Source organism: Girardinichthys multiradiatus, chromosome 4 (assembly GCF_021462225.1).
Source record: "Girardinichthys multiradiatus isolate DD_20200921_A chromosome 4, DD_fGirMul_XY1, whole genome shotgun sequence".
In the NCBI taxonomy this organism is placed as follows: domain Eukaryota; kingdom Metazoa; phylum Chordata; class Actinopteri; order Cyprinodontiformes; family Goodeidae; genus Girardinichthys; species Girardinichthys multiradiatus.
Window position 1 is genome coordinate 47,876,615 of NC_061797.1, and position 13,904 is coordinate 47,890,518.

Genomic DNA, 13,904 nt, shown 5'->3' on the forward strand with positions numbered 1-13,904 from the left:
TTTAATATAAAAAACGTCAACCTTCAAATAATCATGTACAGTTATGCACTCAATACTTGGTCAGGAATCCTTTGGCAGAAATGACTGCTTCAATGCGGCGTGGCATGGAGGCAATCAGCCTGTGGCACTGCTGAGGTCTTATGGAGGCCCAGGATGCTTCGATAGCGGCCTTTAGCTCATCCAGAGTGTTGGGTCTTGAGTCTCTCAACGTTCTCTTCACAATATCCCACAGATTCTCTATGGGGTTCAGGTCAGGAGAGTTGGCAGGCCAATTGAGCACAGTGATACCATGGTCAGTAAACCATTTACCAGTGGTTTTGGCACTGTGAGCAGGTGCCAGGTCGTGCTGAAAAATGAAATCTTCATCTCCATAAAGCTTTTCAGCAGATGGAAGCATGAAGTGCTCCAAAATCTCCTGATAGCTAGCTGCATTGACCCTGCCCTTGATAAAACACAGTGGACCAACACCAGCAGCTGACACGGCACCCCAGACCATCACTGACTGTGGGTACTTGACACTGGACTTCTGGCATTTTGGCATTTCCTTCTCCCCAGTCTTCCTCCAGACTCTGGCACCTTGATTTCCGAATGACATGCAGAATTTGCTTTCATCCGAAAAAAGTACTTTGGACCACTGAGCAACAGTCCAGTGCTGCTTCTCTGTAGCCCGGGTCTGGGGAATGCGGCACCTGTAGCCCATTTCCTGCACACGCCTGTGCACGGTGGCTCTGGATGTTTCTACTCCAGACTCAGTCCACTGCTTCCGCAGGTCCCCCAAGGTCTGGAATCGGCCCTTCTCCACAATCTTCCTCAGGGTCCGGTCACCTCTTCTCGTTGTGCAGCGTTTTCTGCCACACTTTTTCCTTCCCACAGACTTCCCACTGAGGTGCCTTGATACAGCACTCTGGGAACAGCCTATTCGTTCAGAAATTTCTTTCTGTGTCTTGATAATTAGGTTCATAGCTCGTTTAGAGACCCTTTTAATGATATGCTAATATTTTGAGAAGGACCTGTATTTACAAATATGATAGATGTTATCATTAAAAAATGTTTAATTAATTTGTGATATTAATTAACATTTATCTGTTTATGCTGTTTATAAGGATGACGGGTGAAGGTAGCAGGATATAAAAGAATTCAAACCAATCTGAAACTGAACATTCACAGAAAATAACTTTTAAATATTAATATTAATTAGCATTTATGTTTATCAGTTTATTCAGTCATTCTCTTCTTGTTGTAACGATGTTTGGCAGAAGACAATTGTACATACCACTGCTAGCTTTATCAACAAAGTTTGTATGATGTGCTTTGAGACACAACTTAAACAAGAATAGGAACTTTCTGGCATTATGCACAGAACATATCTTAAAGGTTTAAGCTCTCTAGGTGCCAACAGTGATTTTTGAGTAACCTTTTTAAGAGTGAAAGGTCAGAGGTAAATTTTTGCACATAAGCCATGCCCACTTTGCATAGTCGTTACCATATTGCCTACAGTCTGTAGGTGGTATCCTGAAGGCTTGTACCAAGTTTTATTAAAATCCATTCCAACATTTTGGCATCCCCTAGTTTGGGATCTCTCTGAAAATGAGTACATACCCTGATTTAGACCTTTTGAACTGCAGGTTTGAAGATTATTCGTAAATATTAAACTATTTTTACGTTGGGTCAAAAAACTTTTTTATTAACCCTAAAAACGTTTGGTCACGCATAGACATAGTTTAATAATTTAGTAGTACTAGAGTTTGTGATGAAGTAGGAATATATAAGTTTATAGTTCTTCCACCTCCTTTTAAAAAGGAAGAAGGAAATGTAATATGTGAATATATTTGCTCATGTTTAAAATAAATCTAAATAATATGTGAATAACAGACCTGATTAAAAGTTTCTGTTGATTCAAAAGAACACCAAAGCTCGACTTTCCTACCAAAGACATCGAAATCCTTCAGCCGATTAACTTGGACCTGCTCGTCATCAGAAACCTGTCTGCTTCCTGGTTCTCAGAGATCCCCGGGATCCAGGTCCAGGGGGTTCTCCGCTCTCTCAGTGTAAGTCTGTCCATGCAGCATTGTGGCTTTTTTTAAATAAGAGTTTATTCTTCTATATTGAGACAGTAACCTGTCCAATTGGAAATGTAGATGAGTCTGGGTGAAGACGAGCTTTGTGTGCTGATGAAGATTCTGGTGGAAAACATCGGAGAAGGAAGTAAAGATCACAGCCTGGATGTTAAAACACAGGCAGCCAAAGGTACGTTCACTCTGAGGATGTTTTCCCAGTGTTGATTTGTGGCGATGCTACCAAAAATGTCACTGAAGCATTTTATTTTTATTTTAACTTTCTCCAAATAGCTTACAGGTTGAATTATTATTCCATGACTTTGTTTCCCTGGGGTATAAATATAATGTAACACAGAGGCCCCTTTCTCTGAGAAGGTCAACCACTAACCCACTCTTCAAAATGGGAAAGACAATAGAAGGTATCATTAAAGTGTTGATTTTCATAACTCAGGAAGAAAACATCTCCGGACCCAGTTGTGTCCATATCTGCAGTCAGAGAAATAATTAAACAGTTTGAACCAAGACTAATAGACTGGACCAGAACCCAAGCTTCAATCACCCAGTGAGGATGATGGTAGGGGAGGTTAAACATCTCCAAAGATCTCTGATAGAGATCTGCAACAGGAAGTGGCATCTTGGGATCACCAAGTCTCCACAACAGGGAGATTCTGGTCCTGGAGGTCCAGTGTCCTGCAACTTTTCTATGACTTAACTGGACCAGGGAACTTTGATCAAAATGAGATTGAGACTCAGATTGAGCTTTTCAGCAACAAACAGTCCAGGTGGGTCTGCTGTGAAACTAAGGCTGAAGATGTTAAATAACTCCTCATGCTCCATGCATATGCTGGAGAACCTGTGATGTTGTAGACCTGCTTCTCTTCCAAAGGCCCCGGGACCTTATTACAGCGAAAATAGATTATCAATGGTGGGTTTAACTGGTTTACTGATCCAAAACATAAAGCCACACCAACTCAGAATTGGTTCAGAAGACATTTAACCGAACTTCTTCCATTACCATCTCATTCTCGTACTCGTCGTCTTCCGCTTTATCCGGGACCGGGTCGCGGGGGCAACAGACTCAGCAGAGATGCCCAGACGTCCCTCTCCCCAGACACCTCCTCCAGCTCCTCCGTGGGGAGCCCAAGGCGTTCCCAGGCCAGCCGAGAGACATAGTCCCTCCAGCGTGTCCTGGGCCGTCCCCTGGGCCTCCTCCCGTGGGACGTGCCTGGAACACCTCCCGAGGAAGGCGTCCAGGAGGCATCCGTTATAGATGCCTGAGCCACCTCAACTGGCTCCTCTCGATGTGGAGGAGCAGCGGCTCTACTCTGAGCTCCTCCCGGATGGCCGAGCTCCTCACCCTATCTCTAAGGGAGTGCCCGGCCACCCTACGGAGGAAGCTCATTTCAGCCGCTTGTATCCGGGATCTCGTTCTTTCGGTCATGACCCAAAGTTCATGGTCATAGGTGAGGGTAGGAACGTAGACCGACCGGTAAATCGACCGGTAAACAACCTGAGGCTCCATTAAAGAAACTGAAGATTCGAAATGTGTGTTTGCCTTCACAGAAAAGGCGAAGCTCTCTGAGCAAGGAGAGGTGGTGTCGTTACAGTCAGGATCTGATGGTACAATGGCCACCACCAACAATGGACTGTCTGAGAAGGACAGCGTCAAAGTCCTGGTTGACTTTGAAGTCAAAGAGGTGAAGGATCTTTTGTCAACAAAACCCTCGACATTAGAGTTTATCTCCTCAGGATTTAGATCATTCCTCCAATGTTCTTCTGCCTGTTTCAGGTGCTGCTCTCCCTCAAGAAGCTTATCAAGCAGGAAGAGGCGCCTTTCCTGGTCTTCCAGCTCGATCAGCTGGGAATCAACACTAAAGTCCGGATGTACGACATGAGCGCCACCACGTACATCAGACAGGTCTCTGTGAAGAGCCTGGAGTTTAAAGGTCAGATTTTGCTGGAACTGGTTTCTGTGGTTTTACTGGTATCTTCCCACTGCAGAGAGGCTGAAAAGGATTGCTTTTTTTTTTATTCCTTCTGGTTTCAGACTCAGATGGTGATCCGCTGTGTCTCATCAGCTCCTCGGCCGAGTCTGGAGCTGAGCTGCTCAAAGTAGAGTTCTGCAAGGTGAGGAGAAACCATAGAATCAGATGAGCCGTTCCTGTTCAGGAGGAGGGTTTCATTTAGTAACCTTCTGTCCATGTTTCATCAGGCTGACCGCAGCGGACCAGATTTCTGCACCACCCACAAGAACACAGAGCAGATGATCCATGTGAGTTCCTGTTCATCAAGATCTTCCACCATGGTCAATCCATCTGCAAATGAAATGTTTACGGTTCCTACAAAGTATTGAATTCATGAATAGTCCTGCCCTGGACAGGTGTGGAAAAATAAATATGGTATGCTGAAATATTTCCCAATATTAGACAAATTCCTGTTGTCTAGAAGATCCATCCTTGGACAATGGAAAATATTTTAAGAATTCTTAATGTAGGATTTAACCAGGATCAAGCATGTTCCTGTTGGATCAGCTTGTTGTTCTTCTAATTATGTCATGAGAACATCTGTGTTCAGTCAGTATTCATGTCTCTGCAGGTCACCTTCACTTCTCTGGATGTCATGCTCCACACCGAGGCTCTCCTGTCAGCCGTTAACTTCCTGTCATCGTCGGTGTCGTCCAGCAGCATGCCATCTGTGGAGAAGGAGGTCTGTCTAAAGACCGAGGAGAAGATGGCATCTGCGAAGTCCAGTCAGTATCTCTTCTACAGACAGAAGCCGCATCACCTGAACACATTAGGCCCGATTTTCAAAGATTACAAATGAATAGCGCTGAATTGCTGATGCAAAAAAAAAATGCATGTGCAATAAGTGGGTGTGTTGCACTCGATCTACAAAGATTGCGTGCTCAGTGAAGACCAGGTGCTCAGACCAGGTGCTCAGTGAAGACCAGGTGCAAATTACACATGAGGCCAAACTTTATACATTCAGTTAAATCTTTGAAAAGGCCCTGGTTAGTGATCATGATAGAGTGCAGCTAATAGTTCCTTTTTGCAGCATGGAGCATTAACTAATTGTATGTATGAGCTTCATCACGTCAACATGCAACATGACCGTCTCAAACACGCAGATTGTCTTAGGAATCAGGTCACAGAGAAACATAAACTCCCTGTGTTCATCTGTTTGTGACACCGTCACATGACTGACCAGCCTTCTCTCTTTTCTGTCACACACACATGCAGGCAGCGCCTGTAGATCACAGAGCGAGTCGATCCTCGCAGCCGGAGCTCAGGTGCAGATAATCCGTGACCTTTAGCGGGTCCGTCCCGGGGCTACCAGCCATGGTCTTCGAGTCTATGGTCAGCGACCTCCTGAACAGGTTCATTGGAGTCTATGTGGAGAACTTGGACAAGTCCCAGCTGAAGATCGGGATCTGGGGAGGTGAGCTACCCAGTTAGCTCGCAGCTATCGCGGTGACAGAGAGATAGACCAGGCTCCGTTCACAAAATCACGCTTTAATCTTTTTGTTTCCGGCATGCAATATTCATAAAATGCATAATTCAGTGGGGTGATTGTTTCTTGGATTATGATGCAGGCTTGAGTTCGGCTTTGACTTTAACCACAGCTCCCCCTTATTTCTTCTGAAATCTAAACTTTATTCAGCAGAGCCCAGGCTCCCTGTTACATTGCGGAAACGATCGCGCCTCTGCGACCATATTTCACTGATTGTAGATAAAATTTACTGACAGTTTCTCAAATGTTCCCCGAACTTAACTCTGGCCCAAAATAAACACCCCGGACTCAAGCAGATCCGTGTACGCAGGTGTAACCCCCGGTTAGAACCGGGCTTTAATAAATCGTCTGTTATTAGAAGGAGGTCTGGGCTGAAAACTTCAGCTTCGTGGAGCGTCAGCAGCTGGTAAACAACAAATAATGGGCCGACCCAGATGGTGGTCCCAGATCAGATAGATCAGTGTGCAGAATGTTAATGCTGCACCGTGTAATGCATTAATGCAGGTAAGGTGCAGCTTATCAGCTCAGCCTAGGAACAAACACACGCACTGCAGTTTTATTATCAGTTATTTTTTTATCAGCATTAAACAGACACATTAACATAACGAAGGCTGTGTGTGTGTGTGTCACTGAGTGATAGGAAGTTTAACAACAAATGAAGAGTCTAATGATCACAAAAACATGTTAGTTTTTAATTTTACATTTACACAAAACCCCCTGGTGGCATAGAGGTCTGAAAAAGAGGCAACCCCGACCATAGATGACATGTTGCACTTTGTCATCATATTATTCTCAAAATGCTAAGAAAATTAATGAAAATCTAGGTCCAGCCCCTGATGTAGAACCTGCTTTAGCAACAATAACTCTCAGTAGTATCTGTCTGGCAGCCTGACTGGACCTGTATTATTAGCCCTCCACCACCATGCTTGACATTGGGTTTAAGGTGTTTGTGCAGATACACTGTTTGGTTTTCTCCAAACGTGTTGCTGTGCTTTACTATACGTGACCTTTAACCTGTGAGGCCTGAGGCCCGTAGAGTCTGATATGAAGCTCTTGGGTTTTTAGTCATTTCTCTGAGGTTCACGCTCTGACCTTGGGTTGAATCTGCCGGACTTCAGATAGTTTGGAGATGACCTAATAACCCTTCATTGATTAATGAGCAGCAGCAGTTGCTTCTTTAAGGTCATTGCTGATGTTGTTCTACCTTGGCATTGTGTTAACACACGACTGTAGGCCCCAGAGCAAGAAACTGCTCTAACTTAATCAATGCATCTGGTCAGGAGCTGCTAGATGATGCTTTTATCTCATAAAAGCAGTATGGGTGGCCTTACATTTTCTTTGTTTATGGATTAAATCTTACCCTAAAAACTTTATTAAAAGAGCGCAAATAATAAAAGATACAAATAGTTCATAAAAACTTTATGGGAGAAGAGTTTATGTCCTCACAGTAAAATCTTTTTAATGAAAGATTTAATCGAGCTGATTTTGTAAATGTTGAGCTTACAAACAAGTGAAGAACATGTGGACACGTATGCTCAGTGACATCCTGATCCTGCCTGTCCGGCAGCATTCCCTTGTTATTAAGTTTACCTGTTTATTCACCTGGGAAGGAGACTCCACCTATCAGCCTCCAGCTCTCAGTGCTGATGGAAAAACCCCAGAAGGAGAGTTAACAGGTGTACTGTTCAGGTCCTGATCAGGTTAATCAGTAAACACATTCCTGTGCTGGTTGTAGTGCAAACGGGGAGACGAAATGGTCTGATTCATTATACTGATACCACAGATTATCACATTAACTCTTCTGTTCCTTCAGACATTTATTGATGGTGTTGTTTGACCATGCAGTCCTGCAGAAGAACTAACAAAAACCAGCACCAGGTTCAGACTGCCTCTATGTATTCTCTGTGTTTCTGTAGGAAATGTTGTTCTGGAGAACCTGAGGGTGAAAGAAAATGCTCTGGTAAGTCCTGAACCTTCAACTGGATTCTGATCTGGTCACGGTGCTTTTATTTTGAAGGAGCAGTGTCTGTCTGTTGCTGCTGCCTGGCTTAATGAAGATGAAGGTATGTCATCATCAGAAGTGTTAAATCCCTGCAGCTGTGAGCAGATCACATGACCTGGTGGTATCTCAGTGGTGCAGAAACTACCCTTCTTGTTTGTTGTCAGCTGTAGTGGTTCAAGATTTACAGCAGAGTGGGACCTCTCACTGTCTAGCATGAATTGCTTGGACAAACCATGACCCACAGCTAGGGTTGGGCATTATTTGAATTTGAACAATTCTGATTCCTTGTTTCGATTCCAGTTCCTATCTATTCTCGATTCGGATTCTTTTAAGAGGCAGGGTCAAAAAAGTTCACATGAGATGGCTACCCAGAGCTCTTTCTGGATGAAATAGTCTCTATGAATTTTAGTTCTATGAACTTTACAATACATTTCTCACAGCAGCTTTGTGTTGTTGGTTAAGAAAAAATATATAGGCTAACTTTAGTTGGGTGTTTGGATTTGAGTTGACCCAATGTTTTAGGTCAAGCATAACTTTGTTAGCTTCCTCAGTGCTGGTAAAAGATGTATTTTATTGTTTTATTGGTCTGGTTCTGACTGCAGTGTGGTGCTAGTGTCAGGACGAAGGAAGAAGCAGACCAGGTGTCCGCAGACTAGGTGTCGAAACTAGGAATCAAAATGTAAAGATTTGAACAATGCGGGGAGAATCAGAATGTTAGTCCCAGGTCCAATCGAGACTCGATGCTCAACCCAACCCTACCCACAGCAGACCCTGACTGACCTGTTTATGTTTCAGAGCGAGTTCGACGTTCCCTTCAAAGTAAAAGCCGGACAGATTGGTGAGTCCTGAACCTGATTTCTGTGTTTTAATGCTTTTAGACTGAAGGGGATGGTTTTGAGTAAAACCTTTTTAAAACCGATACAATGTTCTTATTTCATACATTAAATAAGTTCTCGCTTGGATCCAGCACCATGCTGAAGTTAGCCTTCGACTGTTGACTGAAGGGATATTCTGATGCATTTAATGACTCCATACAACTGGATTATATTATATTCATTAATGCATATTAAATTAAATCAATTTGCAAAGTGAAACTTAAAAACAGGTGATTTTGGGGTGAGGTCCAGTTTAAAAATTGCAACACCTATACAGGTCATATCTGGACAGAAATATCAACAGCAAAGGCAGATTATAGAAAAAATAAAAGGTTTATTTGTGGTAATGTAGAATAATTGTGTCAAGGTTCGAGCTGTATTGCTGTGATCAACATTCACCCCATCAATGGTGGTGAAGAAGCCAAAAAACCCTTAAACCTATGGTGTTTTAGATTGAATAAAGATTTCAGAAACAATCATGTGTCGAATTAATCTGTCTAGGAATAAAATGACTCCTTTCTGTATTTTCACAAATGTTTTATCGAATATGTGATGATAATCAAATAAACCAGTTCAAGCTTTTGAGACATCAAACTAGAGTGAATGAAATGTGATTCGTTTTAATAAATGCAGCAGAATAGCCTTTTAGTCTACAGCTTAGTCAGTAGCTACAAATCAAAGATTGTTTCTGATAATCATCTGCCTGTCAGACCACATTCAGATTTAAATTCACTAGCATCCTCCTCACCTGAACTGGGTCAGACTGGACCAACATCCCATACGGTGTCAAACCAGCAGATTTATTGCTTCTTACAATAAAACCTTCCCTTTCACCCATGTAGTTTATTCTGTTTGGTTTTGTTTTCACGTCTTGCCTCGGCATTTCAGGCATCCCACATGAAGAAGCTGGTTCACACATGTGCCAGGGCAATTCTGCTATAGAGCAAAAATCTGGTGATGAAATCCTAATTGCCCAACTGAGTTTGGTAAATCAAGACTTTCTTTGGTATCAAAGTAGACAGTTGGATTCAGTGAAATAGGAACTTGTTTTTGTATGACCTTCAACCATTTAAATTGTGTGTGAGTGTGTTCATTAATTTGTTACCTGGAGGTGCAGAGTTTCTACAATGGTGAGAAGGGTATAAAGCTTGAAACACTCAGCGCCTAAGAGCAGCAAAGAGCCAGTAGCCTCTGCTCTTGGAGATCGCTGCAGTAGACAGACACCAGGATCCCCCACAGAAAGCCAGACAACCGACACACAAGTAGGTCTGAACAGCAACATAGCAGTGGTTCTCAGGCCAGAGACACACAGGAAGAAACTCAAGGCACTGAACCCCTCCAGCTCAGCACTGCGGCCATGTCCCCCATTGCAGACCAATCCTAGAGCGCAGTCACCCCAATGGCAGCAACCAGCACCAAGGAAGGGAAACCGCTCCTAACCCCCAGGCAGGCATCAGCCAGTTGCAGCAGCTAGAACTCAGAAGGGCCAAAGGAGAGAAACACAGTGCCTTCCACCTGGTGAGATATGTGGCTTCAGGGAGGCCAAGAGAAAGGGATCCCCACCAGAATCCAGCCCAGTCCCTGAGGCTCTTGGCTGGCCTGACACATCCCCAAGAGGCATAGGCCCTTTCAACAAAATCTGAAGGTTTTCTGGTCAGCATGTTTCTGAAATGTTTCTCAGATGTGTTTCAAGGTTGCTCTGTCTTCACAGCCTTTTTCTTCCTGAGGTTCTGACAAGAAAATTAAATCTGCCCTTCTTCACTCTATGATCTCAGGCTTCTTCACATGTAAATTAAGTAAAACAACTTTCCTCACACTACCTTGTGTTGGCTGTGTTACAGGGAAGCTGACGCTGAAGATTCCCTGGAAGAACCTCTACAATGATGCGGTGGTAGCCACGTTGGAGGGTCTGTACCTCCTGGTTGTTCCTGGAGCCAGTAAGTCACCTCAAAGCAGAGCTGATCAGCCTGATTAATCAGATCAGACTCTGGTTGTTACTTAGCACACACAGGAACAAAAATCAGAAAAAACATATCTTCAGATGGACGGCTGCAGCAGCAGGAGCTTGCACGCTGATGAAAGGTAATGTGTGTGTGTGTGTGTGTTCCAGCTCAGTCTCAGCTGAAAGCTACTCCTTATGACGGTAAGCTGCGACGTTTGGAGGTGGCAGTTGATCGGTTCTATGAAGGTGCTCCACAATGACCTTTAGAAGGGAGAAACAGCTGTGTAACAAAATAAAAGCAGAAATTCTTTTATTTTGAAACTTCAGACCCTATTTATGAGGTTGTATTCTGGGGTTCCTGATCTATAAATCTTAGACACAAAAATCATGGCTTGGTACATTTTCAGAAGCTGGATTTGTTCTTTAAAGGGGACAACTCATGCTTTAAAATCCCTTCTTCTCACCCTTCAACCATCCAGTTGTGGTCTATATAAAGTGGAACCTCAATGCTTTGGTCTGAACTCCTTGTTCTTGTAGCTCCACAGGCTCCTCTTTCACCTGTTCTGAGGTGTGCCTGAGAGCAACTCGTTTTGGTGCAGTCTCAAATGCTACTGACGCACTTCTCACTAGGTCAAAGAGCGCTCCACTTTAACCCATTCGGCCATTTTTGTAGTTTGATAACAGAGATACAATTATCTAGAGACACAAGGCAAAAACAATGAAAACTGTTAATGTAATAATATTTACAACACGCAGTACGGTTCTGTCCTCAAGGAGCTAAAAGCAGCACAGCGCTAACATCAGCAGAAGGAACGATGCTGCTGCTATTAGAACAATGGACAGGATGTCATACCAACACAATAAATTAATGTCTAAAATAAATTTTATTGTCATTTTTGCATTATTTGCAGCTTACTGTCGTTTCCACAGACAGAACGAACTGACCCCTTACTTTCAGCAAATCCTTATTGATACTGGAGGAGGTTGCTGAAGGCACTCGTCCTGGAAGTGAATAGGAATTTCCCCACTGATGTGTGGGAACATTTGCATTAAAAATAAAATTTAAACAGGCACTTTGAAGAGGTTCTGATGCTGGGGGACGGTGTAATGAATTTTGTGGGTTAATAAACCCAACAACCGGATTACTGTATCAGTGCTTCTGTGCTCTGTCTGTGTCTCTGCTCTGTTCTCTCAAACTCCCAGTCTGTTGTGGCAGATTGGTTTAAGAAATTTAAATAATAAACTGAATCTGACTGCACTCTTTGATAGTTAGGATTGATTGGAATGTATGAACCCGACTTGAAACCTGTATGATTCAATTGAATTGACTTTGTAAAGTGCCTTGAGATGACGTGTTCTGAATTGTGGCTAAATAAATAAATCTGAATTAAACTCAGTTGAACCGAGCATTTAGACTTATCCACTTGCAGCTTCGGCATACTTGAGCTTGGACTATAAAATCGCAGCAAGAAATAAAAATGGTGGATATGCGAAATTGGTCAACCGGACGTCCATGACCTTGTTTAGCTGTTCCGCAGCAAATACTGACGTAACAGTTATAAAAATGTAACGGATGATAGATAAAAGTAAACGAAGTGAAAAATACAACCCATCTTCAACTTTTCTGCAAGTACACAAGAACATGTATTTAAGGGCTACAAAAGTGGATTTTGCATGATGTGTCCCCTTTAAGCTATTTTTGTACTTTATTGTTGCAGTTCAGAGTCAGGGTCAGTTCAAACAGAACTGAACTCTTTATGTTCCTACAGGGATGTGTTAAGGGCTGAACTGGTTCTGCATCAGAATTCTAGCTGAGTGGACTGGATGTTATGAGATCTTTTTGTCCAGCTGATGTTTCGGGATCAGGACTAAGGCAGAGGTTTCCCTTTCTTTGTAACTCTATGCTGGTGATGATTCTTCTTCTGGTGTTAATCAGTCAAGTGGTTTCTTCAGTTCCTCAGCCACAGCCAGCTTGTGGCTGTTTGCTGTTCTCCTGTAGCTTCCCTTTAAAAAATAATCCTCTAATGCTGCTGTTTGTTTTCCTGCAGCTATAAAGTACGATGCAACGAAGGAGGAGCGATACCAGCAGGAAGCCAAGCAGAGGGAGCTGCAGCGCATCGAGGAGGCGCTGCAGACTGCTGAACGTAGAGGTGAGCTCCACCCGCAGCACCAGAAATGTGGTTTCTTTGGGTTTCCTGTTTTTTTTTTCCCTTTCATTGCTGCTTTCAAATGCTGCTTGTTACTTGAGGGTTTCTGATTCTGACCATAGAAATGTCTCATCCAGGCAGACTGTAAGGCCAACGGACGTCCTAATTGGAGACCTCACAGAGACCGTTCTGAGTTTAGCTAAATTTATTTTAATAAAACCAAACCTGGAAAACCAGAAATGAAAGAAAAGACTCTGTGGGTCTGCAGGTGTGACACTACATGTTCAAAAAACTAAAAACTATGAAGTTCTTTAGTTAATAGATCTCCTAGCCATGATATTAGTATAATATATAATCTTGGTTTCAGTACAAACAGTTTATTAACCTATATTTTAATCTAGTTTAGGGTCACTTCATTTAGATTAAAATAAATTAGAATACACATCACAAGAATAGTTTACAGCCAGCTAACTCAATGTGCTGCAGCTATTACTCATTTGATCACAAGAGGTCCTGGACAAGCGGATGCATGAGTCTCCAGGTGAATGCTTGAGTCTCCAGGTGAATGCATGAGTCTCCAGGTGAATGCTTGAGTCTCCAGGTGAATGCTTGAGTCTCCAGGTGAATGCATGAGTCTCCAGGTGAATGCATGAGTCTCCAGGTGAATGTATGAATCTCTAGATGAATTCACGGGTCTCCAGGTGAATGCAATGCCCTTTTTCACTGGCTCCATTTGGCCCAGCTCCACTCCACTCGGCTCACTTTGAGAGTATTTCCATTACAGTTTTTTCCGTACCAGTACCTAGTTTTTTAGTCCCTGCTCCTGAGCAGGTCCAATCGGGGCTGAGTACGGAACTACATGTGATGTGAACAGACTGCTGTTCACTGAGTGGCCGTGGGACCAGAAGAAATGAGAAGGTTTACCAAGAGGTAACGCAGGCAAACGTTAATAAAACTCATGAGCGGCTACCACAATATTAAGGACCACAATGGCGGGAGCGGGTCAAACCCAAATATAATTTTACTATTTACTAATCATAAACCAGCCTGAAGGCTGAAAGAAAAGAACAAGGACACATCAGCTTTCTGAATTACATGCAGGTAGGGGGCGCTTTATTTAATAACATCCTAAACCAGCTGATCACACATAAAATCAGCTGTTTAGACACACAAACATTTCCCCCAAAACAGTAACCATGAAACAGTGAGTTTGGTTCTGACATTTATTGAGGGTCCTTAAGAGAACCAGCATCTGCAGGAGGGAGCCACTGCCTGTAATCAGACTGCCTGCATCGGGTCAAATGGGAGGAAAACCCAGCTGAATTCATGGAGCACAAATATCCAATATCCAACCTAAAACTCACGTCACTC

General features: G+C 43.1%; 1 protein-coding gene across 1 annotated transcript in view; it reads left to right on the plus strand.

Annotated features, from left to right (window-relative positions):
- vps13c (vacuolar protein sorting 13 homolog C) overlaps positions 1-13,904 on the plus strand; it is a 110,217-nt gene that overhangs the window by 33,743 nt on the left and 62,570 nt on the right. Inside the window, exons 36-48 of the mRNA XM_047362512.1 lie at positions 1,904-2,048; positions 2,139-2,247; positions 3,621-3,754; positions 3,847-4,003; positions 4,105-4,184; positions 4,270-4,329; positions 4,653-4,806; positions 5,355-5,495; positions 7,484-7,527; positions 8,365-8,407; positions 10,286-10,381; positions 10,555-10,587; positions 12,435-12,536. Of these exons, the coding sequence (XP_047218468.1) occupies positions 1,904-2,048; positions 2,139-2,247; positions 3,621-3,754; positions 3,847-4,003; positions 4,105-4,184; positions 4,270-4,329; positions 4,653-4,806; positions 5,355-5,495; positions 7,484-7,527; positions 8,365-8,407; positions 10,286-10,381; positions 10,555-10,587; positions 12,435-12,536 (1,298 nt within the window). The remainder of the gene's footprint in view (positions 1-1,903; positions 2,049-2,138; positions 2,248-3,620; positions 3,755-3,846; positions 4,004-4,104; positions 4,185-4,269; positions 4,330-4,652; positions 4,807-5,354; positions 5,496-7,483; positions 7,528-8,364; positions 8,408-10,285; positions 10,382-10,554; positions 10,588-12,434; positions 12,537-13,904) is intronic.